The sequence below is a fragment of the Pseudoliparis swirei genome, chromosome 23 (assembly GCF_029220125.1).
Source record: "Pseudoliparis swirei isolate HS2019 ecotype Mariana Trench chromosome 23, NWPU_hadal_v1, whole genome shotgun sequence".
Classification (NCBI taxonomy): domain Eukaryota; kingdom Metazoa; phylum Chordata; class Actinopteri; order Perciformes; family Liparidae; genus Pseudoliparis; species Pseudoliparis swirei.
This window is the reverse complement of record NC_079410.1, coordinates 22,395,795-22,423,357: the sequence shown is the minus strand read 5'-3', so window position 1 is coordinate 22,423,357 and position 27,563 is coordinate 22,395,795. Positions and strand designations below refer to the sequence as shown.

General features: G+C 46.1%; 2 protein-coding genes across 2 annotated transcripts; both read left to right on the top strand.

Annotated features, from left to right (window-relative positions):
• The first annotated feature begins 4,862 nt into the window (after positions 1-4,862).
• LOC130188356 (uncharacterized) lies at positions 4,863-9,848 on the top strand. Its single transcript, XM_056406680.1, has 5 exons — positions 4,863-4,937; positions 5,215-5,508; positions 6,275-6,598; positions 7,385-7,519; positions 7,719-9,848. The coding sequence occupies exons 2-5, from the start codon at positions 5,241-5,243 to the stop codon at positions 8,006-8,008; spliced, it is 1,017 nt and encodes a 338-aa protein (XP_056262655.1). The 5' UTR covers positions 4,863-4,937; positions 5,215-5,240; the 3' UTR covers positions 8,009-9,848.
• Positions 9,849-16,687: 6,839 nt separating this feature from the next.
• Positions 16,688-21,581, top strand: hspb9 (heat shock protein, alpha-crystallin-related, 9). Its single transcript, XM_056406681.1, has 2 exons — positions 16,688-17,058; positions 20,972-21,581. Exons 1-2 carry the CDS (start codon positions 16,703-16,705, stop codon positions 21,417-21,419), a joined length of 804 nt encoding a protein of 267 aa, XP_056262656.1. The 5' UTR covers positions 16,688-16,702; the 3' UTR covers positions 21,420-21,581.
• The last annotated feature ends 5,982 nt before the right edge of the window (positions 21,582-27,563 follow it).

Here is a 27,563-nt window from a genome sequence, read left to right as displayed (position 1 = left end):
CTCCCGGACTGAAATTGGAAGCTGGTTCCATAAAAGAGGAGCTTGATAACTAAAGGCTCTGGCTCCCATTCTACTTTTTAAGACTCTAGGAACTACAAGTAGTCCCGCATTTAGTGAGCGTAGCTCTAGTGGGGCAATATGGTACGACAAGCTCCTTAAGATATGATGGAGCATCACCAATCAAGGCTTTGTAGGTTAAGAGAAGAATTTTAAAAGTGATTCTTGATTTTACTGGGAGCCAGTGCAGAGCAGCTAGTGCAGGAGTGATGTGATCTCTTTTCTTAGTTTTAGTGAGAACACGAGCTGCAGCATTCTGGATCAACTGAGGGACCTAAGAGATTTATTCGAGCAGCCTGCTAATAAGGAGTTGCAGTAATCCAGTCTCGAAGTAACGAACGTGAACCAATTTTTCTGCATCTTTTGAGACAAGATGTGCCTGATTTTGAAATATTACGTAGATGAAAGAATGCAGTCCTTGAGATTTGCTTTACGTGGGAGTTAAAGGACAAGTCCCGATCAAAGATAACGCCAAGATTCTTTACAGTGGTGTTGGATGCCAGGGCAATGCCGTCTACAGAATCCACATCACCAGATAATTGATCTCTGAGGTGCTCAGGGCCGATTAAAATTACTTCGGTTTTGTCTGAGTTTAACATCAAGAAGTTGCAGGTCATCCATGTTTTTATGTCTTTAAGACATGCTTGAATTTTACAGAGTTGGTTGCTCTCCTCTGGTTTTATCGATAAATATAGTTGAGTGTCATCTGCATAACAATGAAAGTTTATGGAGTGTTTCCTGATAATATTGCCCAAAGGAAGCATGTATAAGGTAAATAAAATTGGTCCAAGCACAGAACCTTGTGGAACTCCGTGATTAACGTTGGTGGTTATCGAGGCGTCATCGTTTACAAATACAAACTGAGATCGATCTGATAAATAGGATTTAAACCAAATTAGTGCCGTGCCTGAAATGCCAATCGACTGCTCCAGTCTCTGTAACAGGATGTCATGGTCAATGGTGTCGAATGCAGCACTAAGGTCTACTAGACCAGTACAGAGATGAGTCCTCTATCAGCACTAAGGTCTAACTAGACCAGGACAGAGAGGAGTCCTCTATCAGGACTAAGGTCTAACAAGACCAGTACAGAGAGGAGTCCTCTATCAGGACTAAGGTCTAACAAGACCAGTACAGAGAGGAGTCCTCTATCAGCACTAAGGTCTAACAAGACCAGTACAGAGAGGAGTCCTCTATCAGCACTAAGGTCTAACAAGACCAGGACAGAGAGGAGTCCTCTATCAGCACTAAGGTCTAACAAGACCAGGACAGAGAGGAGTCCTTTATCTGCTGCCATTAAGAGGTCATTTGTAATTTTCACCAGTGCCGTCTCGGTGCTGTGGTGTTTTCTAAATCCTGATTGAAATTTCTCAAATAAACTATTATGATGTAGAAAGTCGCACAACTGATTTGCGACCACTTTCTCAAGGATCTTGGAGGAAGGAGGTTAGAGATCGGTCTGTAGTTAGCCAACACCTCTGGATCCAGAGTGGGCTTCTTCAGGAGAGGTTTAACAGCCACTCTGAGCCTGTTAGCAGAGACACATTGATAATATCTAATAGAGAGCCGCCAATTAAAGGCAAAACGTCTTTAAGCAGCCTCGCCGGGATGGGGTCCAAGAGACAGGTAGACGTGTTTCAAGTAGAAACCGTTGAAAATAATTGGTCACGGTTGATAGGAGAAAATCCTCCAAATATACACCAGGGCATACAGCGGTTTCCAAGGCCATTCCACTTGAGGACAGATTGGCACTGGTTATGGGCAAGAGATTATTAATCTTGTCCCTAATAGTTAAAATCTTTTCATTAAAGAAGTTCATAAAGTCATTACCACTAAGGTTTATAGGAATGCTCGGCTCCACAGAGCTGTGACTCTCTGTCAGCCTGGCTACAGTGCTGAAGAGAAACCTGGGGTTGTTTTTATTTTTTTCTATTATTGATGAGTAAGTGGTTGTTGACAGGCTGACGGTCTCCCACACACATTTAGCGCGTCAACACGGTATATTTACTATTTAAATGATTTGGCATATAATGTTTTTTGACAGGATTTTTTTTCTTCTTTTTTCATCTCCAAATTTTAAGAGGGGCGGCGCACTAGCGCCCCCTATGGACGAGCCGCCACTGCTCCTCTCTACCGCCATCTGCCTGATGGATCGTGGAGGTCTCCATCGTGGAATATGCTGACTATGAACTATTCATACACTCTGTCACATTCATTGAATGTATTTTAACTCTAAATCTGTCCTTCTGGTCACATGACATCTATTGTTCTGTCCATCCTGGAGAGGGATCCTCCTCTGTTGCTCTCCTGAAGGTTTCTTCCCTTTTTTTTCCCCCTGAAGGGTTATTTGGGAGTTTTTCCTGATCCGATGTGAGGTTTTGGGGCAGGGATGTCTATGTGTACAGATTGTAAAGCACTCCGAGACAAATTAGTAATTTTTTTAATTGGGCTATACAAATAAACTGAATTGAATTGAATTGAATCTGTATTTTTATCCTTCATTGATGCTTCCAAAGCTTTCGATAGAGTTCGTCATGAAACAATGTTTATGAAGCTGCTAGCGAGAGGGGTCCCTAAACCTCTTGAGGATTTTGGTGTTCTGGTATGCCAATCAAACTTTTCATGTTAAATGGGACAATGTTGAATCAGCTCCTTTCTATGTTGGTAATGGAGTTCGACAAGGAGGAATTTTATCTCCCTTTTTGTTTAATGTTTATATGGACAACTTATCAAGCCAGCTGAATAAGACAAATACAGGCTGTCTAGGAGGTGAATCTATTGTCAATCATCTGATGTACGCAGATGATTTGGTGTTACTCAGCCCATATGGTGCTGGGCTGCAACAGATGCTGAGGGTGTGCTCTCAGTATGGCATAGATCATGATATAAAATATAATGCAAAGAAAAGCCACATAATGATAGTCAGAAGTAATCAGGACAGGAAATTAACCTTCCCAACCTTTCATTTATCTGGCAGTCCCCTTGGTGTTTGTGAGGAAATAAAATATCTGGGCCATGTCATTTCTGATGATTGGACAGATGACAACGATATATATCGACAGCGCTAGAAAATATATTCTCAGGCCAATATGTTATTAAGGAAGTTTTCTATGTGCTCAGATTCAGTTAAATGTTCCCTGTTTAGAACCTACATAACACCATTGTACACTGCTCCGCTGTGGTCTCTTCACAGGAGCTTACAATGATGCGTTTAGATGCTGCTTCATGTGCCGAGGTGGCATAGTGCTAGTCAGCTGTTTGTGTCTAAGCACGTACCAACCTGTGAGGAGCTCTGGAGACAATTGATGTATGGTTTCATGTGTCGACTGGACAAATCTGAGGACCGTATAGTAGAGGCTCTGGTCAACCCTCTAAAGAGCTGCTATCGATTTACTTCGAACATAAGACGACATTGGCACAAAAGTCTTCATACTTTCCAATGAACTGTATTATGTATGTTGTATCTTCTTGTTTTCTCTCTTTTTGATAGTTGTATGTCTATTATTTTTATATGGAACTTGGTGTCTGAAATAAAGAATAAATAAAAATATAAAAATATAAAAAAATAATAAATATCTATCTATCGATTTATCTATCTATCCATCTATCCATCTGTCTATCCATCTATCTATATATCTAACTCACGAGACAAACTTAATTCAACCCATTTTGGGACTTTTTTTATTTATATACTTAACAAATTACTTACTACCGTACTAATTTATTAAGAACCAACTTGTTTTAATGGTCTAATTTTCCAACAGGACTAATTATACAAATTTGTATAAACAGCATTAATATGATTATACATTTGAGTTTTTTCTTAATCCAACGCATTAACGTTACGTTCTGGTTTAAAGGAATTAAATTTAATTTCATATTTAAGTAAACATCATATATTGATAATATACTACTACTGCTACATACTACACTATTTGTATATGTTTCCTTGAGAGCCGCTGTGGCTGATGGTTCATATGTTCTCTATCAGCTACAGAGTACATGTTCAGGTTCTGAGTTTTAGCACTCTAGTTTAATCTGAAAGAAATGCCGGAACATAAAGAGGAAGCTCTCCAGGAAGCGCTGAGAAGTGCGAGGCTTTTTTTGTGCTTCGCGGTTTTAACTTTAGTTTTCTGTCATCGGTTCTGTCACTGATACATATTTCAGCCATGGGGATCATACAACAGAGAAACCTTCGCTGTTTGGCCATTGGTAAGATATATTCCAAAATTGTATTTGGAAAAATGCTTTTTCTGTATGCTACAGCAGTTTGACTGTCTGGTAAGAACATGAGGTCTCTCACAATGAACTTTTCATTTTTAATCTAAACATTTTTTTAATTTTCAATGGAATCCAGAACACAACACATTTATATTTCAGCACTTTTCAGCCATACCATTGTTCTCTTCTCTCTATAGCCTCTTTTCTCTTGACCTCCACTTCGCCTGCTGCAGGTCAGTCAGTTCTCGGGTGTGACGCATACAATCTAATCGTGTTCAGTTTATACTCTTTGTAAATAACTTCATATTTACTGTATTTGTTAAGTTTGTGTCTTGTGTTTCTGATAGATGCTCAGATCCGATTAGTCGGGTCTGGATCTACACGTTGCTTAGGAAGAGTTGAAATACTTCACGACGGTTTGTGGAGAACAGTGTGTGATGACCGGTGGGACTTAAAGGACGCTACTGTAGTGTGTCGACAGTTGAACTGTGGCACGGCCTTGAGTGCTCCTGGGTCGGCCCAGTTTGGTCAAGGAACCGGTCCAATCTGGCTCTTTGATGTGGACTGTTCAGGAACTGAAGGGTCTCTAACGGAGTGTGGGCGCAGAGAATTTGGGAACAATAAATGTGGACACCATGAGGACGCAGGTGTGGTCTGTTCAGGTGAGAAACCCTTTGGATACATGTGACCTTTCCTGTATATTGTAACAGCAGTGTGGCTGCATCACTTGGTGAAGCTCTGGTAACAACACCCTGCAACATGCTAAAAGAATTGAAGAGGGGAATAACACCCTACATTAAACTTTAATGCAAATTAAGTCATTTTTGTGTATGTGTGCGTTTGATATATGGTGTTTTATTAACATAGTTCGGGAAGGAAGGCCACGCCCCTTACTCAGTCAATTCATGTCAGCTCTGAGATTGTGTTTTTGTTTTTCAGTGAGCCTCCCAAAGCCCAGCATCTCCATGAGTCCTGTCGGGGAGGTGACCCTGGGCCAGGGCGCCAACATCACTTGTTCTACCTCAAATCAGCGTTTAGGTGGAACCTTCGTTCTGCAGCAGACCTCAGGCGCCTTCAGAAAGACTCAAACCTCAAGTACCAACTCGGCTGCTTTCAACCTGTTGCAAGTGGATTTTGGAAACGAAGGCTCATACACGTGTCAGTACCGGATAAGGCTTTCAAGTCGAGACTTCAACTCACCCTTAAGTGACTCGGTCAGACTCTCTGTTGCTGGTAAGACACGTCCATTAAATGAGATAGCATCATGAAGAATAACAATACCAAAAACAATCAAACAGAAGGAAGGAGGGTAATGGTTTGTTTGAATTTTTTGCCTCAAAAAAAGCACTCTTTAATGAGGCAAAACAGTTTACAAAAACACAAGGTCCAAAAGGGGCAGGCAGAGAATCCAGGTTCAGGGCCGGCAGGGTCAACAGGCAGAACCAGGAACACGGACAGGACGACGGGAAAAGGACACGGAACTAGAGACGACAATCCGACCCGAGACAAGGGAAAGACTGACACAATATATAGGGGGGAAACACAGGTGTATGACATCAGACAGTAACGAGACGAGAGTGGCTGAGGGCAGGTGAAGGGAATTAAACAATTAAGACAGAGAAGACACAGAGGAGACAGAGGAGACACGGAACAGGGTGTTACAATAGGAAAGAGACACACATCAACTGATCCCCTGCAGCTGAGGCCAATTAGGCCTCTTCCCGGCACCTGTTCCCTAAGCCACTCCCCCACTCCCCTCCGCAGCTGAGCCTAACCACGCCCCAGCCACCACATACCCCACACAGAAGTCGATATTGGTTTTGGAGCTCGTGGTCCACAGTTATTTGAACTCAAGACCTTTTCCTAAATCTAACTCGGTAGTTGTGTTGTCTAAACCTAACAAAGTATTTCACATGTTTTCCCAAACCCAACCAAAGACTAAATGTTAACAAAAGATTTGGTTAGCTACCTGAATGCTGTCTGTCCCTTGTGCACTCAGTGCCGCTGCAGCAGCCCAGCATCTCCCTGGCGTCTCCTGACGGAGGGCTGGTCTGGGGCCCCCAGGGGGCCGAGGTCACCAGGGGTTACAGCTGCGTCTTCACCTGCTCCATTTCCTCCCATTATCCTGGGGGCGTGTTCTCTCTCATCTCCTCTGACTCCGGCCTCACCGACACCAAGCAAGCGCTCGCCGGCTCCGCCTCCTTTGACTTCCCTGTGACCGAATATGAGCACTTGGGGGTGTACAGCTGTGTGTACGAGGTCACACTGTCTGCACGGAGATTCACTTCCACCACGAACGCCTCCATCGTGGTCATCATTAAGAGTGAGTCGAGCGGAGAGTTATAACTAAACACTGCTATGTTCAGGGACAATAGTGGATTGATGGAGGCCACTGCTGACTGTGCATCGCTGCATCGGCTCACTTTTACTTTACAGGATGAAAATAAACTTTCTCAAAGTTCACGGACACAGAGAGAGAGACGGATGGTTTCCTGGCCGGCCACTTCTGTTAGAAACAGGAAGTTAGACCCAGTTTTAACCTTTGACATTATCCTATGTCTCACATTTCCCACACTGTTTAACTCATGTGAACGCACCACTAAGCACACAACTGTTCATTGTTATTCAGCTCGATTTATTGTTATTATCTTAAAAAGATATTCAGTGCAAACAGGTTCATTTCAGCCACAATAACATATTGTTGTGCACAGATAGAACTGTGTTTGTATTGTAATAAAGTGATTTAACACTTTTAGGAGTTGTTGGTCTGATGGAGCCCTCTGGTTCGATTGAAAGTGAATGCAAAGTAATTCTATTATTTGAAAACGAGTCACAAAACGTCATTATTTTAATAATAATTCAGCATGGACCATTTTGTTTCAGTTTCTTGGGGCGTGAATATCTTTCTTCCTCTGAAGGGGGGCGTGGCAGGAGAACCACTGAACTAGAGCAGGCCCGATCTCGACCACGATGTCGTTGAGGTCCTTAAAGCTCTTGGCCAGCGACCTCCTCTTCTCCTGATAACCAACAGGAAGCTCCAAAGTGTCTTCTCCGTGGTCACCGAGGTGATTTATGAACGCCACTAACTGTTGACGTCTTCCTCTCCTAGTGCCTCTGGTGCCGCTGGTTTCTTCAGTCGCCGTCATGGGTCCGCTGCTGGTCCTGCTGGTTCTGGTGGCGGTCTGTCTGGTCTGCAGGAGAACGAGACCGGCCGGTCCGCCTGTTGCCCTTGACTACGATGCCCGTAATTATAAGTGCAGTTTGATTTGGCATCCCAGTGATTTCAGGGCTCATATTTGTTTGTTGCAATGTTTTGTTTTCTCATCCATGACAATAGTTTTGATCACATGAGGTAACACCAGTCCTGTGTGAAGAGTGAAGACTTCCCTCTGACATTCATGACACACTTCCTCCTGATGCTCGTGTTTGTTCTTGTGTTGCAGTGGCTGTCATACACGGCAACGATTATGACAATAACCAGAATGAGGACCAGGACAATATCTACGCCAACGTTGATCCAATGGACACCGACAACAAACTCGGGGAGGAAGAAGAGAGAGCAGAAGAAAAGGAGAGTGATGACTATGAGGAGCTAGAGAGTAACGGAGGTCAAGATCCTGAGGAAGACGAAGGAACCTGTGAAGATGAAGCTGACTATGGGAATGTAACCCAGCTGGATGAACCAACTGTGGACATTTATGGAGAACTCGAAAATGTTTATCAAAACTTTTGAGCTGTCAATAGTAGAAATTGTAGCTCAAGAGATGAAGCTTCAATTTCAGGAGAATTGGCCAGTCGTACATTTATCATTATGTTGATATGCCAGACTATATTAGCGTATTTGAACAAAATAATTTTCATCAATAAAACAAATAAATATATAACATACAGAAACGTAATTGTAATACAATTAAGATTAATTCAAGTTCTTTCCGCATAGTTTTCCTGCTCATCCTGGGGGGGACCCAGAAGCACCCCAGGCTAGTCTTTCCGGTGGTGCTCGATCTTTTCCTCTTCGGTTGGACCTCCAGGAGGCCTCCTGATCAAATGCCCAGACCACCTGAGCCGGCCCCTTTCGACAAGGAGGATCAGCGGCTCTACGCCGAGTTCCCTCTGGACAACGGTGAAAAGGCTGCCACCTTAAGAAGGAAGCTCAATCCGGCCGCTGATATCTGCAATCAGATTGTTTCCGTCACCAAAGCTCATTCCCATAGATCAGTGGTCGCCAACCCGTCGATCGCGATCGACCGGTCGATCTCGGAGACGTTCCCTGTCGATCTCCAAAATAAAATGAAAATAAATTCAAAAACACATTGTTCCTTGTTTTAGAACATTTTCTGAAGTGTCTTCTGAAATGTTTTCTTTCTGACTGGAAGATTGACGTCAGAAAAGATCTCCGCCTGATTCATGAACGCCTGAAAACGGGTTCGCTTACACAGCCGTGTTCTCAGCTGTGCACCCAGAAAGAGGGGAACGTACCACTACAGGTGGGGCGCAGGGGGAAATGCAGAAAGACCTTTATTGATAACTTCACATATTACACAAGCTCAAAGTACACCGACATAAAACTAAGTCATCAATAAATACATGTTGAAATGCCTGTACCTTCGTGTACATGTTTACGTTAAGGCATTAACAGGTTACGCCTGCGCGTGCGCGACAGCCGAGATTCTTGGCGACTTACCAGGTCTTACCTCCGTGAGTTGGGCTTTTCTGCTGTTGTCCTTCAAAACAAAAGCTCAACATTGAGCTTTTTTCTTGTCCATAGAGCAATCTGGTTTACTTGAAAGTGATTGCAATTGCATTTATACTATTATTTGAAAAGGGACAGATGCAGGAGTCACAAATGGTGATTCTCATATTTATTATTATGAAAATTCTTTAAATCTGAGGATGTCTGTAGAGCTGATGTGAACGTAGTCACCAACGGTCTGAGTTCAGAACCAATCCCAGATGAGAAAACTTTCATGAATACCAATTTTGCCCCGAAAAACTCGTCATTGAAGTTGAGAAAATCACCAAATCAAAGACCAGGAGCTGGATTACTGACAGACAGCTGACAGACGGCCTCAGACTGGCTGTCTGTGATTATGAACTAACTACAAGCTCACAGGCAGAGTTCAGTCACAGCCATCACTCTGACTGGAGTCACATGGCTTGATGGCATTATGATGAGAGCTGAACTTACATGAGTTGCACTGACTGATCATGTTGTCAGTGTTGTGCTGTAATTGGATTGGATTCAATTTATTGTCATTGCTAGAGTCCAGGTACAGAAGCAACGAAATGTAAATAAATACAACATTTATATTGGTAGTTCATCCAGCTGTTCATCGCAAATGTGTTTTTTCTTGTTCATATTGTGTGCGGTTAACAAATATTTTACTTGTTATATTACACTTAAATTCTGTGTACCTGGTCACATCAATTTGAACGCTGGACCAAAATGACAATTAGGCCAAATAAAAAGTCATAAGTCCAGTCTGGACAGTCGTTTTCTCTCAACGCCTCAATAGGTAGATCTTGTCGTCATGAAGGCGGAGGTCAGGGATCTTGGGCTCAAAAAGGTTGGTGACCACTGCCATAGATGAAGGCCGAAGGGTCGGTACATTGAGATCTCTGCCCTCCAGCTCAGTTTAGCAATCCACCATTTTTTACTGACAACCATGGCCAGAAACCTCAACCATGGCCAGAGACCTCAACCATGGCCTAAGACCTCAACCATGGCCAGAGACCTCAACCATGGCCAGAGACCTCAACCATGTCCAGAGACCTCAACCATGGCCAGAGACCTCAACCATGTCCAGAGACCTCAACCATGGCCAGAGACCTCAACCATGGCCTAAGACCTCAACCATGGCCAGAGACCTCAACCATGGCCTAAGACCTCAACCATGGCCAGAGACCTCAACCATGGCCAGAGACCTCAACCATGGCCAGAGACCTCAACCATGGCCTAAGACCTCAACCATGGCCAGAGACCTCAACCATGGCCAGAGACCTCAACCATGGCCAGAGACCTCAACCATGGCCTGAGACCTCAACCATGGCCAGAGACCTCAACCATGGCCTAAGACCTCAACCACCTCAACCATGACCTGATACCTCAACCATCGCCTAAGACCTCAACCATGGTCTGAGACCTCAACCATGGCCTGAGACCTCAACCATGACCTGAGACCTCAACCATGACCAGAGACCTCAACCATGGCCTAAGACCTCAACCATGGCCAGAGACCTCAACCATGGCCAGAGACCTCAACCATGGCCAGAGACCTCAACCATGGCCAGAGACCTCAACCATGGCCTAAGACCTCAACCATGGCCAGAGACCTCAACCATGGCCTAAGACCTCAACCACCTCAACCATGACCTGAGACCTCAACCATCGCCTAAGACCTCAACCATGGTCTGAGACCTCAACCATGGCCTGAGACCTCAACCATGACCTGAGACCTCAACCATGACCAGAGACCTCAACCATGGCCTAAGATCTCAACCATGGCCAGAGACCTCAACCATGGCCAGAGACCTCAACCACCTCAACCATGACCTGAGACCTCAACCATCACCTAAGACCTCAACCATGGTCTGAGACCTCAACCATGGCCTGAGACCTCAACCATGTCCAGAGACCTCAACCATGGCCTGAGACCTCAGCCATGGCCTGAGACCTCAACCATGGCCTGAGACCTCAACCATGACCTGAGACCTCAACCATGTACAGAGACCTCAACCATGGCCTGAGACCTCAACCATGGTCTGAGACCTCAACCATGGCCTGAGACCTCAACCATAACCTGAGACCTCAACCATGGCCTGAGACCTCAACCATGGCCTGAGACCTCAACCATGGCCAAGAGACCTCAACCATGGCCAGAGACCTCAACCATGGCCAGAGACCTCAACCATAACCTGAGACCTCAACCATGGCCTGAGACCTCAACCATGACCTGAGACCTGAACCATGGCCTAAGACCTCAACCATGGCCTAAGACCTCAACCATGGCCTAAGATCTCAACCATGGCCAGAGACCTCAACCACCTCAACCATGACCTGAGACCTCAACCATCGCCTAAGACCTCAACCATGGTCTGAGACCTCAACCATGGCCAGAGACCTCAACCATGGCCTAAGATCTCAACTATGGCCAGAGACCTCAACCATGGCATAAGACCTCAACCATGGCCAGAGACCTCAACCACCTCAACCATGACCTGAGACCTCAACCATCGCCTAAGACCTCAACCATGGCCTGAGACCTCAACCATGTCCAGAGACCTCAACCATGGTCTGAGACCTCAACCATGGCCTAAGACCTCAACCATGGCCTGAGACCTCAACCATGGCCAGAGACCTCAACCATGGCCAAGAGACCTCAACCATGGTCTGAGACCTCAACCATGGCCTGAGACCTCAACCATGTCCAGAGACCTCAACCATGGCCTGAGACCTCAAACATGGCCAGAGACCTCAACCATGGCCAAGATACCTCAACCATGGCCAGAGACCTCAACCACCTCAACCATGACCTGAGACCTCAACCATCGCCTAAGACCTCAACCATGGCCTGAGACCTCAACCATGTCCAGAGACCTCAACCATGGTCTGAGACCTCAACCATGGCCTAAGACCTCAACCATGGCCTGTGACCTTAACCATGGTCTGTGACCTTAACCATGGCCCGGCTGCTTTCTGAAGGTCCCAGACCGATGGAGCCAACGGAACCACATCAACTGCAAAGAGTAGAGATGCAATTCTGAGGTCTCAAGAACGTAGACTCTGCTCAACCTGGCTCTGCCTTGACTTAGTGTCCATGAACATCCTGAACAATCGGTGACATGGGACAACCCTGATTGGACTTTTTGCTGAGTATACAGACAGAGATGTCCATGTTTATAGACAAGGACCAGATGGGTTGAACCAACGACCCCACTACCCCACATAACTCTCCGGGGAACAGGGTCATAAGCTTTCTCCAAGTCAACAAAACACATGTAGACTGGATGGGAAACTCAGATGACCCCACCAACAGACCTGCAAGGGAAAAGAACTGGTCCACTGATCGAAGGACAGTATGTGCATTGCTCCCTCTGGGTTTGGGGTTCAGCAATCTGTTGTAGCCTCCTCTCTAGCAGAGTGATACCCAGTCATACCCAGAGTGATACCCAGAGTGATACCCAGTGTGATGCCCAGTGGGATACCCAGTGTGATACCCAGTGTGATGCCCAGAGTGATACCCAGAGTGATACCCAGAGTGATACCCAGTGTGATACCCAGTGTGATACCCAGTATGATACCCATAGTGATACCCAGTGTGATACCCAGAGTGATACCCAGTGTGATACCCAGAGTGATACCCAGAGTGATACCCAGTGTGATGCCCAGTGTGATGCCCAGAGTGATACCCAGTGTGATACCCAGTGTGATACCCAGTGTGATGCCCAGTGTGATACCCAGTGTGATACCCAGTGTGATGCCCAGTGTGATACCCAGTGTGATAGCCAGAGTGATACCCAGTGTGATACCCAGTGTGATGCCCAGTGTGATACCCAGTGTGATACCCAGTGTGATACCCATAGTGATACCCAGTGTGATGCCCAGTGTGATGCCCAGTGTGATACCCAGTGTGATACCCAGTGTGATAGCCAGAGTGATACCCAGTGTGATGCCCAGTGTGATGCCCAGTGTGATACCCAGTGTGATACCCAGTGTGATACCCAGTGTGATAGCCAGAGTGATACCCAGTGTGATACCCAGTGTGATGCCCAGTGTGATGCCCAGTGTGATACCCAGTGTGATAGCCAGAGTGATGCCCAGTGTGATGCCCAGTGTGATGCCCAGTGTGATACCCATAGTGATACCCAGTGTGATGCCCAGTGTGATACCCAGTGTGATACCCAGTGTGATAGCCAGAGTGATACCCAGTGTGATACCCAGTGTGATGCCCAGTGTGATGCCCAGTGTGATACCCAGTATGATACCCAGTGTGATGCCCAGTGTGATGCCCAGTGTGATACCCATAGTGATACCCAGTGTGATACCCAGTGTGATATCCAGTGTGATGCCCAGTGTGATACCCAGTGTGATACCCATAGTGATACCCAGTGTGATACCCAGTGTGATGCCCAGTGTGATACCCAGTATGATACCCACCCTCAGTCCAATCCCTATCCCAGTGGACCCACAGGGTGGTGGCTCCATGTGGTCTTTTAGGGCTGTCACGCCCTGTGTGTGTCATGGCTCTGGGTCTGGCCCGTCCCCCGAGACCCCTTAGCCTTCTGAGACCCAACCAGGAGCTTCTATCCCTGGTAACACAGCTCCCACCACAAAGTTCCACATTTAAACCGTAATCATACTGACCTACACCTACCTTTAGCTTCTTGTATTATCAAAGTGAAAGTTAAAAGTATAAATATTTTCACTTTCTTGATGAAAAAAAGGAACCCACTATTTGATGTTAGTATTTAGCTATTTAGTTTAGTTTAATTATTCTAGATATTTGCTTATTGATTGTATTTGATATAGTATTTGAGTCATTGTTTAGTTTAACAATTTGTTGGTGTTTAGTATACTTAGTTTGTTGGTTTGTTTATGAATCCACTTATATAAATACATTGTCTATAAATATTTGTTTATGTTTTAAAGGCTCATCTTTGAAGAATATACCTTTTACATTATGTTAGAATTTCTTTCAAATAAAATTCATAATGGTTTTTTGAGGTATTGTTGTTGCCAATCTTCTCACACATGAACACATAACCCAGATGACCAATGTGTGTGTGGGGGGGGGGGGGGTATGACCTCATACATCCATAAATAATGACCCGACTGGCTAGGCGGCTTAAAAATAGTCCAGTAGTTTGGAACTGAGGAATCGGCGGCCATCTTGAATCTCCCTTTCTATTTACATCCGTTGGTTCATTGACACACTTGTTTATTTTTCGCAGTGGTCCTCTTGATGTCCTAAATGTGACTTTCTTTCTTCTTCTTCTTCTTTTTGTCTCATGTCTTCATTCATCCAACTTCATTCCAGTTGTGTTCATCCACATCTTTAGGAACACATATTCCATATATATATATATATATTAGGGCTGTGAAACGATTAACATTTTTTATCAGGTTAATCACAGGTTTCTGTGGATTAATCATGATTAATCCCATATATACATTCAGGGTTTTTCCTAGGTCAAAATGGGTCTTCGGTGCTCCCAAAAAAATGTTTCGCCTATTCGTTAAGTGAGTGATCAGCAGCTGGCCGCTCGGTCCATTCGCGCAGCTCACAGTTGCGTATTGATCAGACAAGAAGACACGCTTATCAACTCCAGTGTTTCCCATACTATCATAACAGGGGGAAATCTCCACCCATCACCCTGTAATTTTCGACTACCCCCCCCCCCCCCGAACAATTCTCGGCTCGCGCGCCGGCATCGAAGGGGGGGGGGGGGTGCAAGTGACTTTTTTTCGTCCCGATGTGCGCGCACACGCCGGCATCCGAGCTCTGCGGCGCGCGAGACGGAGATCGGAGTCGTGTTAACGCGACACTAGAGACAGAATGACATGCTGCTGGAGAGACGACCAACAACAGACGGATTGGAAGCTCATTCTGCGCATGCGTTAAATGCGTTTAAAAAAAAACTAGTTAAACCTGTAATTTAATTAACTGAGTTAACGCGTTATTTTTCACAGCACTAATATATATATATATATTATACAACCGCTCAGAGGCTCCCTTTTTAAATGCTCGGAGATTAAAACTAATACAGTTCACCACATATCACAATATCATGATAATAATGTGATTTGTCTCGGCATACAGTGACAAGCAGAAGTGAGAAAACACCACAGTGATGCAGCCGGTATGAGCCAATCACGTGAGAGCCAGCTCACCAATTGAGCCAATGGCGTGAAAGCAGTTCTCCAGAGTTTACACCGAGAGCGCCACGAATAGACGTGACACCGGTTCCTTGTAACGTTGGCACACTTATGAGGACATACTCTGGGAAATAATAGCCCTCTGAGCAGGAGGAGGAGGGGGGGGGGAGGAGGAGCAGGAGGAGGAGGCCCTGTAACCTGAGACAGACTTTGTTCACGTTGCTGCTTCACAGGTTCTGAGCAGCTTTTGTCAGATTCTGTTGAAAGGGGAACAAAAATGTATGTTTACAATTTGGCACAACGACATGTGAGCCACCGATAACCTTTGACCCTTTAATGTCAACACGTGTGTCATTTCTCAAGGTATGGAGCCCTCCTATGAAGTCGGAACGAAGGGACTCGTCAGATATTTTGTTTACGACGATTAGAAACCTGAAAATAAAACACAAAACTACTGGGTTCAGATTATTAAAAATAAATACATTATAACGTCACAACAAAGTAACTCGTGTAAAGAAAGAACAAACTCCTTCGGCTGACTTTTATTGCACAAAGTCAACACTCACTTTTATTTTGAATAAAAAAACACATGTTCTTGTCATTTCGTAGTTCCATAAACTTTACTCAGTCAGTAATTCTGATTTCAGAGCCGTTTATATTTTCTGAAACATGTATTCATTATACGTAAAGATCTGAATGAAACAGAATATAATTCCATTAAAAACCTTTCAAAGTTATTTTGTTCTCTAAGGAGATTATTAGGCAAGTTATGTCAGATAAACAGAGATTATATTGAATGTTTTGACGTTTCTTTTCTTTCAGGATATCAAGTCTCTGTGTTTGTGAACGTTTTATTATCCCGTTGGTCTCATAATTAGCTGTAAAACAAACATTACACTTATTGAGGCCCTTTTCTAGTTTCCCCATATTAGTCAGTCCTCTTCCTCATTCTCAGAATATAAGATATCATTTTCTGAAGGTTCTTCATTTACGAGAAGCTCAAGAATATCTGTAACTTTACACTTTAAAAGTTTAAATATTATAGACTGAGGTCATTGGAAATAAATTAAACAGTTTTACCAACTTAATGTTTACACATATTTAACTTATGAATTAAACCAAAACATGAATTCAGTGTAAAATAAAACAAAAAAACATGTTTCTACAAAAACAACAACTCCTAACTGTATTAACCAGCTATTACTATGCTAAATATATTCATATTATATTTAAACCAATGGCAGTCTTCCCTCTTTTCCAGTGGCCGTCGCTTTCAACACGTTTATGCTCCATGGAACACGGCTGATGAGCTCATCTTTACAAATCTGTATCTGCAGAATATATACGAGGAGCACATGTCAGCTGCAGAGTGAACACAACGCAGACAGGAAGTGACCGTGAGCCGTCTTTAGCCTTTTGAGACGTCGCAGGGCATTCCTGACCTCCCCGCCGCACGCCGACAACCAGCAGTGAGCTCATGGGGCGTAAATAGCCCGGTGGGCGTGGCATCTGGAGCAGCTGGGGTCTATAAAGGAGGGGGCTCCTTCTGCCATGTCCCAAACCAACAGACACAAGAGTAACCAGGAGAAGACGCTTTGGAAGCTCTCGGTTCTCACACTTCACCACGTCGCCCGAGAGAGGGAATCCAGACCTGCCGCGGATATGATGTCCCAGCATGCAGCGCTGAGCGGCCTGTTCGGAGACGACCCGTTCTTCAGCCAGGACCGGCTGCTGTGGCCGCTGCGCCACCGGGACCTCTCGTCCCTGCAGCAGGACTTCTTCAACAAGAGAACCAAAGTGGCCGACAGCCTCCTGGGGGGGATTCCTGATCTCCTGGGGGGGATTTCGGATCACCCCCACATGCTCAGATTCGGCCAGTTCCCGCTCATCTCCTCCAGTCTGATGAGGTACGTGTACAAGAAACTCATGACTCTGTTCCAGGTAGAGTCCTGTGGGGTATAGTCCTGTGGGATAGAGTCTTGTAGGGTAGAGTCCTGTGGGGTAGAGTCTTGTAGGGTAGAGTCCTGTGGAGTAGAGTCCTGTGGAGCAGATTCCTGTGGGATAGAGTCCTGTGGGATAGAGTCCTGTGGGATAGAGTCTTGTAGGGTAGAGTCCTGTGGGGTAGAGTCTTGTAGGGTAGAGTCCTGTGGGGTAGAGTCCTGTGGAGTAGATTCCTGTGGGATAGAGTCTTGTGGGATAGAGTCCTGTGGGGTAGAGTTCTGTGGGATAGAGTTCTGTGGGGTAGAGTCATGTGGAGTAGAGTCCTGTGGGGTAGAGTCCTGTGGGGTAGAGTTCTGTGGGCTAGAGTCCTGTGGGGTAGAGTTCTGTGGGCTAGAGTTCTGTGGGGTAGAGTTCTGTGGGGTAGAGTCCTGTGGAGTAGAGTTCTGTGGGGTAGAGTCCTGTGGGATAGAGTCTTGTAGGGTAGAGTCCTGTGGGGTAGAGTCCTGTGGAGTAGAGTCCTGTGGGGTAGAGTTCTGTGGGGTAGAGTCCTGTGGGGTAGAGTTCTGTGGGCTAGAGTCCTGTGGGGTAGAGTTCTGTGGGGTAGAGTTCTGTGGGGTAGAGTCCTGTGGAGTAGAGTTCTGTGGGGTAGAGTCCTGTGGGGTAGAGTCCTGTGGGGTAGAGTCCTGTGGGCTAGAGTTCTGTGGGGTAGAGTTCTGTGGGGTAGAGTCCTGTGGGGTAGAGTTCTGTGGGCTAGAGTTCTGTGGGGTAGAGTTCTGTGGGGTAGAGTCCTGTGGGGTAGAGTTCTGTGGGGTAGAGTCCTGTGGAGTAGAGTCCTGTGGGGTAGAGTCCTGTGGGGTAGAGTTCTGTGGGCTAGAGTTCTGTGGGGTAGAGTTCTGTGGGGTAGAGTTCTGTGGGGTAGAGTCCTGTGGGATAGAGTTCTGTGGGGTAGAGTCCTGTGGAGTAGAGTCCTGTGGGGTAGAGTTCTGTGGGGTAGAGTCCTGTGGGGTAGAGTTCTGTGGGCTAGAGTTCTGTGGGGTAGAGTCCTGTGGGGTAGAGTTCTGTGGGGTAGAGTCCTGTGGGCTAGAGTTCTGTGGGGTAGAGTCCTGTGGGGTAGAGTTCTGTGGGGTAGAGTCCTGTGGGGTAGAGTTCTGTGGGCTAGAGTTCTGTGGGGTAGAGTCCTGTGGGGTAGAGTCCTGTGGGGTAGAGTTCTGTGGGGTAGAGTCCTGTGGGGTAGAGTTCTGTGGGCTAGAGTCCTGTGGGGTAGAGTCCTGTGGGGTAGAGTTCTATGGGCTAGAGTTCTGTGGGCTAGAGTTCTGTGGGGTAGAGTTCTGTGGGCTAGAATTCTGTGGGGTAGAGTTCTGTGGGCTAGAGTTCTGTGGGGTAGAGTTCTGTGGGGTAGAGTTCTGTGGGGTACAGTCCTGTGGGGTAGAGTCCTGTGGGGTAGAGTTCTGTGGGCTAGAGTTCTGTGGAGTAGAGTCCTGTGGGGTAGAGTTCTGTGGGCTAGAGTCCTGTGGGGTAGAGTTCTGTGGGGTAGAGTTCTGTGGGCTAGAGTTCTGTGGAGTAGAGTCCTGTGGGGTAGAGTTCTGTGGGCTAGAGTCCTGTGGGGTAGAGTTCTGTGGGCTAGAGTCCTGTGGGCTAGAGTTCTGTGGGCTAGAGTTCTGTGGGGTAGAGTTCTGTGGGCTAGAGTTCTGTGGGGTAGAGTCCTGTGGGGTAGAGTTCTGTGGGCTAGAGTTCTGTGGGGTAGAGTTCTGTGGGCTAGAGTTCTGTGGGCTAGAGTTCTGTGGGGTAGAGTCCTACTACTGAGTCCTATACTGCGGGAATATGGGGTACTGGGGTCGTTGGAAGAACCCATCTGGTCCGTGTCTAAACAACGAACGGCGTGGTGCCAGTCGATTGGCGTCTTGAAACCTGAGGTTGATTTGCTTTGGTCCGAATCGTCGGATGAGTCGGGGAAGATGATGCCTTCATGGTCGGTTACTTCAAGCGAACGGATTACCGAAAATCCCCGATCCACTGCTTTGGATTTCACGCTTCTGCATTCCCAGAATGCAAAGCACACCGGGCTACAGGGTCAAGTGTCGGGTCAGAACGAGGTCGGACCCCACTCTTGAGTTCCTTTATGGCCGGTCCAACAGCACTACCTCCTAAGGGTCTTGATGTGGTTGTTTTGGTCCGGTATGCCCGGATGAAAGGTTCCGCCTAGCCGGTCTACTAGCTGGTCTACTAGCCTGTCTACTAGTCCGTCTACTAGCCGATCTACTAGCCGGTCTACTAGTCCGTCTACTAGCCCGTCTACTAGCCGATCTACTAGCCGGTCTACTAGTCCGTCTACTAGCCGGTCTACTAGTCCGTCTACTAGTCCGTCTACTAGTCCGTCTACTAGTCCGTCTACTAGCCGGTCTACTAGTCCGTCTACTAGCCGATCTACTAGCCGGTCTACTAGTCCGTCTACTAGCCCGTCTACTAGCCGATCTACTAGCCGGTCTACTAGTCCGTCTACTAGCCGGTCTACTAGTCTGTCTACTAGCCCGTCTACTAGTCCGTCTACTAGTCCGTCTACTAGCCCGTCTACTAGTCCGTCTACTAGCCGATCTACTAGCCGGTCTACTAGTCCGTCTACTAGCCGGTCTACTAGTCCGTCTACTAGTCCGTCTACTAGCCGGTCTACTAGTCCGTCTACTAGTCCGTCTACTAGCCGGTCTACTAGTCCGTCTACTAGTCCGTCTACTAGCCCGTCTACTAGCCGATCTACTAGCCGGTCTACTAGTCCGTCTACTAGCCGGTCTACTAGTCCGTCTACTAGTCCGTCTACTAGTCCGTCTACTAGCCCGTCTACTAGTCCGTCTACTAGTCCGTCTACTAGTCCGTCTACTAGTCCGTCTACTAGTCCGTCTACTAGTCCGTCTACTAGCCGGTCTACTAGCCCGTCTACTAGCCCGTCTACTAGTCCGTCTACTAGCCCGTCTACTAGCCCGTCTACTAGTCCGTCTACTAGTCCGTCTACTAGTCCGTCTACTAGTCCGTCTACTAGCCCGTCTACTAGTCCGTCTACTAGTCCGTCTACTAGCCCGTCTACTAGTCCGTCTACTAGCCCGTCTACTAGTCCGTCTACTAGCCCGTCTACTAGTCCGTCTACTAGTCCGTCTACTAGTCCGTCTACTAGCCGGTCTACTAGTCCGTCTACTAGCCCGTCTACTAGCCCGTCTACTAGCCCATCTACTAGCCCGTCTACTAGTCCGTCTACTAGTCCGTCTACTAGACGGTCTACTAGCCGGTCTACTAGCCCGTCTACTAGCCGGTCTACTAGCCCGTCTACTAGCCGGTCTACTAGCCCGTCCACTAGCCCGTCTACTAGCCGATCTACTAGCCCGTCTACTAACCGGTCTACTAGCCCGTCTACTAGCCCGTCTACTAGCCCGTCTACTAGCCCGTCTACTAGCCCATCTACTAGCCCGTCTACTAGCCGGTCTACTAGCCGGTCTACTAGCCCGTCTACTAGCCCGTCTACTAGCCGGTCCACTAGCCCGTCTACTAGCCCGTCTACTAGCCCGTCTACTAGCCGGTCTACTAGCCCGTCTACTAGCCCGTCTACTAGCCCGTCTACTAGCCCGTCCACTAGCCGGTCTACTAGCCCGTCTACTAGCCCATCTACTAGCCGGTCCACTAGCCGGTCCACTAGCCCGTCTACTAGCCCGTCTACTAGCCGGTCCACTAGCCGGTCTACTAGCCCGTCTACTAGCCCGTCTACTAGCCGGTCCACTAGCCCGTCTACTAGCCCGTCTACTAGCCGGTCCACTAGCCCGTCTACTAGCCGGTCCACTTCAACCGGGCTCAGACTTCAGTGGAGTCGTGGATTGTGATCTAGGTTCTGCTTCGCAGGGCGAGCGACGCCGAGGAGAGGGAGCCTCCCAGCACGGAGCTGCACCAGGAGGCCCAGCTGGCCACGGTGAACAACAGCGACCTCCTGGTGACCCTGGACGCTCGCGGTTACGCCCCCAACGACATCACCGTCAAACTGGAGGGGCGGAGCCTGGCCGTGGTGGCCATGAAGCAGGCGGGAGCAGAAGAGAGTCAGTCCTGCGCCTCCTCCTCCTCCAGCGCCTCCTTCTGCTCCTCGGCCTCGTCTCAAATCGGATTCGTCCAGAAGATCGACCTCCCCCCCCACCTGGACCTGACGGGTCTCTCCTGCTCCCTGATGGACGACGGGCAGCTGCGTATCCACGCCCCCGTGTCCAAGCGGCCAATCGGGGAGGAGCAGGAGGTGCCGGTTCGGTTCAGGTCATCGTTGGAGTTCCCCGTTTCCAAGGAGGAGGAGCAGAGGGACTGAACTCATCAGTGTTCTGCCCACACACGCACTTCCACTGCGACACTGTCTATAATGTGTTGAACGCTTACCTTTACAAATTGAAGAGGATATTTATTTTATAATTATTTACAATTTGTTGAACTGTTGAAAGAAAATAAAGTGTTGATTTTCAGAAAAATTATATTTTATTCGTACCGTGGTGTGAAAGAGGAAAATATGTTCTTACGGTCATACATATATGTATATATATATACACACATATATATATATATGTATATATATACATACATATATGTATATATATACATACATATATATACATACATATATGTATATATATACATACATATATACACATATTTTCATATATACATATATGTACATATACAGTGCATCCGGAAAGTATTCACAGCGCTTCACTTTTTCCACATTTTGTTATGTTACAGCCTTATTCCAAAATGGATTAAATTCATTATTTTCCTCAACATTCTACACACAACAACCCAGAATGACAAAGTGAAAACTGTTTTTTGCAAATCTGTTAAAAATAAAGAACGAAAACATAACATGTACATAAGTATTCACAGCCTTTGCCATGACACTCAACATGTAGCTCAGGTCCTGTTTCCACTGATCATTCTTGAGATGTTTGATTGGAGTCTACCTGTGCTAAATTCAGTTGATTGGACATGATTGAGAAAGGCACACACCTGTCTATATAAGGTATCACAGTTGGCAGTGCATATCAGAGCATAAACCAAGCCATGAAGTTCAAGGAATTATCTATAGACCTCCGAGACAGAATTATATCGAGGCACAGATCTGGCGAAGGGTACAGAAAGATTTCTACAGCATTGAAAGTCCCAATGAGCCCAGTGGCCTCCATCATCCGGACATGGAAGAAGTTTGGAACCAGCAGGACTCTTCCTAGAGTTGGCCGCCCAGCCAGACTGAGCGATCGGGGGAGAAGGGCCTTAGTCAGGGAGGTGACCAGGAACCCGATGGTCACTCTGACAGAGCTCCAGCGTTGTTCTATGAAGAGAGGAGAACCTTCCAGAAGGACAACCATCTCTGCAGCACTCCACAAATCAGGCCTGTTTGGTCGAGTGGCCAGACGGAAGCCACTCCTCAGTAAAAAGCACATGACAGCCCGCCTAGAGTTTGCAAAAAAGCACCTGAAGGACTCTCAGACCATGAGAAACAAAATTCTCTGGTCTGATGAAACAAAGATTGAACTCTTTGGCCTGAATGCCAGCATCATGTCTGGAGGAAACCAGGCACTGCTCCTCACCTGGCCAATACCATCCCTACAGTGAAGCATGGTGGGGGCAGCATCATGCTGTGGGATGTTCTTCAGCGGGAGGAACTGGGAGACGAGTCAGGATTGAGGGAAAGATGAATGCAGCAATGTACAGAGACATCCTGATGAAAACATGCTCCAAAGCGCTCTGGACCTCAGACTTGGGCGACGGTTCATCTTCCAACAGGACAACGCCCCGAAGCACACAGCCGAGATAACAAAGGAGTGGCTTCGGGACGACTCTGTGAAGGTCCTGGAGCGGCCCAGCCAGAGCCCTGACTTGAACCCGATTAAACATCTCTGGAGAGATCTGAAAATGGCTGTGCACCGACGCTCCCCATCCAACCTGATGGAACTTGAGAGGTTCTGCAAAGAAGAATGGGAGAAACTGCCCAGAAATAGGTGTGCCACGCTTGTGGAATCATACCCAAGAAGACTTCAGGCTATAATTGCTGCCAAAGGTGCTTCAACAAAGTATTGAGCAAAGGCTGTGAATACTGATGTACATGTTATTTTTTCGTTCTTTATTTTTAATAAATGTGCACAAATTTGCAAAAAAGTTTTCACTTTGTCATTCTGGGTTGTTGTGTGTAGAATGTTGAGGAAAATAATGAATTTAATCCATTTTGGAATAAGGCTGTAACATAACAAAATGTGGAAAAAATGAAGCGCTGTGAATACTTTCTGGATGCACTGTACATATATATATATACAGACATAAGATATAAACACTCATATATACATGTATATACACATATACTCTATAAACAAGTTTTGTAAATACTATGCTGCCTTTTATTTACACGTGTTTGTGTATAATATAATATATATACATATATAATATATACGTACATATATATATATGTATTTATACATACATGTATACATGTTTATATATATATACACACATGTATGTATATTATAGACAGATAATACAGATACATTTTGAAATGAGTCATTCCTTGTTTTAGTTTAAATTCTATTCCAAATGAAAGTTTGAAGACCAAGTTGAACTCTTATGGATTCATTTCATTTCTATGGAAGTGAAACATTCAGACGTCTCCTCCGCAGTGAGGCGCATGCGCACTGGCGCCCCCTGTGGGGGAACACGCGCCATGACAAGGAGGACGTTGCTGGTTGGCTGTAGAGGTCTCACGTTTACATCTTTCACACAACGCCGACGTTCTTTTTATGACACACACACAAACGACAAGGAGGCCAGAAGATCCGTCTTCTCATCTTTTAATAACACATTCATATCTATGCTCTGTTTTGTTTACAAGGAGTTCAAAACAAGTGTTGATGAGGACTAAAGGAACCAGGCAGAGGGTGAAAGTCCAGATCCTGTGGAGACCAGAGGCCCGCATGGGGGCGGGGCCAGGGGGCGGAGCTAGGGGCGGGGCCAGATTTGAGAGCAGCACGAGGACAGATATGGTACGCGGCCCCCCTCCTTCCGCCCGCAGCTCCCGGTCAGATAAACAACAACAACAACCACAGGTCCTTTTGCATGAGAAGAACAGATCGTGGATCAGTGGAGAAGGTCCTCGAAGGGCAAAGAAAGAAAATACTAAATGCACCCAAACACAAGAGATACAATCTGCTGTCATAACACAAGAGATCAAAACATAAAATAAAAAATGAGAAGTCAACCAAGATTGAAAATTGAGAAAGAAAGAAAAAATCTTTTATGTTGGGTTTATATTTAAAATTTAAAATAAAACAGGTGGCAAATTCGTGTCTTCCCCTTTCAGATTATTATTTCATAATCCTGATAAACAGCTAAGAATTGAGAAAGAAAAGAAAATCATCTTTGGGAGAAGTACACATGTGTTTCCTTTAATAGACTATCCACTACGGTACACGCAGATACCCTCGTCATCATTTACCTAGATTTATTTCAAGCATTTATTTTTTTTGTTTTATTATTTTTGTCATTTTTGCAACAAAAGAAAGTTTTACATTTACCTATTTTTTTTCTCCCCCAAGAGGTAGATCAACAAAACCATGACGTGGTCACAGGTGGCATCACAGGGAGGGGGCGCAGCCCAGGAGGATTGTGGGTAATGTTCGCGGTCGGAGGTAAAACATAAACAGGAAACGGTGTGTTGAAGATTCAACGCTAGGCTGCGAAGCAGGAAGTGTTAGCTTCGTTTCCATTGGGCCAAACATCGACCAATCAGGTCCCTGAACCAGACTGAACTAAACCAACTCAAACCGTCGTCCTCGCTGTGTCCTTATTGGGTGTTTTTTGTATTTGTTTTTTGTATTTAGTCATTAATTTTTTTTACATTCCCACCTCTAAGCTGAAGAGGGACTATTTAAAAAATAATAATAATAATTAGATAACAGAGTGAATGATAAAAAAAAGAAGTAATATATTGTGTCTAACAGACGGTCCGTGCTTCTCATCCGTTTGTGATTTTTTGTAAATAATTAAAAAGAAAAAAGAATCAATCTTCTATCTGAGTTTGCTTGTGTTGAGGTAGCGTTCCTAGTTATGTGTGAGGAGGTGCGTTTGTTTCGTCCTGCGGCGCGGCCCTCCATCGGGTCCGAGGTGGTTCCGCCCTACATTAGTGCGGACCTTTCATAAAGCAAGCCGCCCCTCGTGGGCTGAGCCATGTTTGAATGTTTTAGCTCGGATCATTATTCCATCTTAGAGATCTTCTACTCGTCTGTGAATGCATCTTTAAAAGTTCCTCCAGTTCGGAACGCTTTGGCTGGAATGTTTAGAGGTCAAATACCAAATTGTAAAAATAACTTTCTTTATTTTGAGAAAAGCCCAATCTGGCATATGGACATGTACTTTTGGAGAGCGGGTGCCCGGGGGGGCTCTTCATGCCCAGGGCCCCCGGAAGGGTGACTCCGGCCCTGTTCATGAAACCCGTGTCCCTCACAGTCACATCAACATGAATGGATCTCACATTTAGATGTGGTGTGTTTGGGTCCACCTGGATGCTTGTTGAATGGTCGACACTAATACGTCTATAACGGGATCACACATGCAGCCGGGTCCTTTTAACGGTTAAATCATTTAAGTTTGATGTTTGAATGTTATCGAGTTGCATTATTTGTATTGTTTATTTTTTACTTTGCCAAACTCTGTTCCAGCTGATATGATTCATCAATAAATCACTCAACTTGCATAAAAAAGGGGGGAAAAAAGGACCGAGATGTCCTGGGTCCGACGGTTTAAGACCCTTAGGTAGCACGGTGTGTGTGTGTGTGTGTGTGTGTGTGTGTTGTCCATACGAGGTCGTCAGTTCTCAGCTGTCTGAGGTTCTGTTTCTCAGGTCATCAAACTAATCCACTTCCTGTGTGTTTGGCTCACTTCCTGTTAAGAACTGAGCCTCGTGTTCGTAGTTTGTCGTATTTAGGAGGCGGTTTGATCGATTTGTGAAAGAAGAAAAATCAATAAATGATCACATTTTCATTTTTTTTTTCTCTCTCCAAACGAGGAGTCAGAACTTTAATAGTAAATGATAACAATAATTAAAAGGTGGTGAAAGATTAAAGAAAATCCAAAAGGTTTTTGAGCGAGGAAGAACGAGCACGAAGGAGTCCAGAGCGCCGGAGAGGCCGAGGGACCCTGAAGAGACCCAAACCACCTCTTTTGTTTCTTTTGTTGCTATATTAAAAAAGGAAAAGGAACAAAAACCCAAACATCTCTCCCGGAGTTCAGAGGGCTACCAATATGAGGAGAAGTCATTCACGAGGACAAAGGGGGGAAGGAGGCTCCCTGCTCCCTCCCTCCTATCCTTCCTTCCTCCCTTCTCTTGAAGCGGGAGGTTCTCAGTCGGGTTCTTTTGTAAACAATGAGTGAAACAGGCCGTCCCCCCAATGTCGTGTCCAGAATAAAGCTTGCTGTATTGTGAGATAAATTTAAAAAATCATCCTGCGGCCTGCATAATTAATCCTACGGGGTGTGTCCTAATCCTAAGGGGCGTGTCTTGGTGTGGGCGGATGTTTCAGAATGGAGGCGTTGACACGATGGGATAGACGTTCCCCTGCTGGGCGGAGCCGACGGAGGTGATGGAGGTCGAAAAGATTTATTAGAGTTATCTGGCGACTCGGCGCCATCTTTTCCTCTCTTTCTCTCTTTGTGTTTTTTTTACTCCAAAAAATACAAAAAGTATCGCGATCGCCTTTAAAATCCTATGTACAGGTTTGCATCTATTTCACAGCTGTGTGTGTGTGTGTGTGTGTGTGTGTCGCTTTAAACTCTCTCGCTTTCCCATTGTTATGCATTTCAGAAGGTTCTCTCTCTCTCTCTCTCTCTCGGTCGCCCCCCAACAGGTTCTCGTACGACTTTTTCAAAAGTTTCACCCGACAAACAGAAATGAACATTTAAAACCAGTGAACATGCACACCAGCATTCGCTTTCTCACACACACACACACACACGGACGGATGTAGCCAACGAGGAGCATCTGAGGTGTCGCGGTCAGTGCACGGTAATAAATATTCACATTCAGAGAAGTCAGAGCTAGTTCAGGTGTGTGTGTGTGTGTGTGTGGTTGAATGCCCTCGTTGTGCGGTCACACTCTGACGAGTCTTAAAGCTCCCTCTCCTGTGAGGGTGAGACAACGTGACCTCGGAGCCCTCTCGTCATGTTTTTTTTGGCGCTTCGTGATGATGTCATCACAATAAGGCGCGAGAGGGAGGTCCCTATCGGGGCCCCGGGGCAGGCGGCCAGTATCCACGGGAACAGCCCCCCCCCCCCCGAGGAGGAAGAGTACCAAGTGGCCTTCAGGTCCCGCCCTCTCGAAGTAACACCGCTCCCTATTGGCCAATATCTCAGCTGCTCCAATCATGGCTCAGGACGACGGAGAGCGTGGTCTTCAACTTCCGAAAAAAGAAAAGAAAGA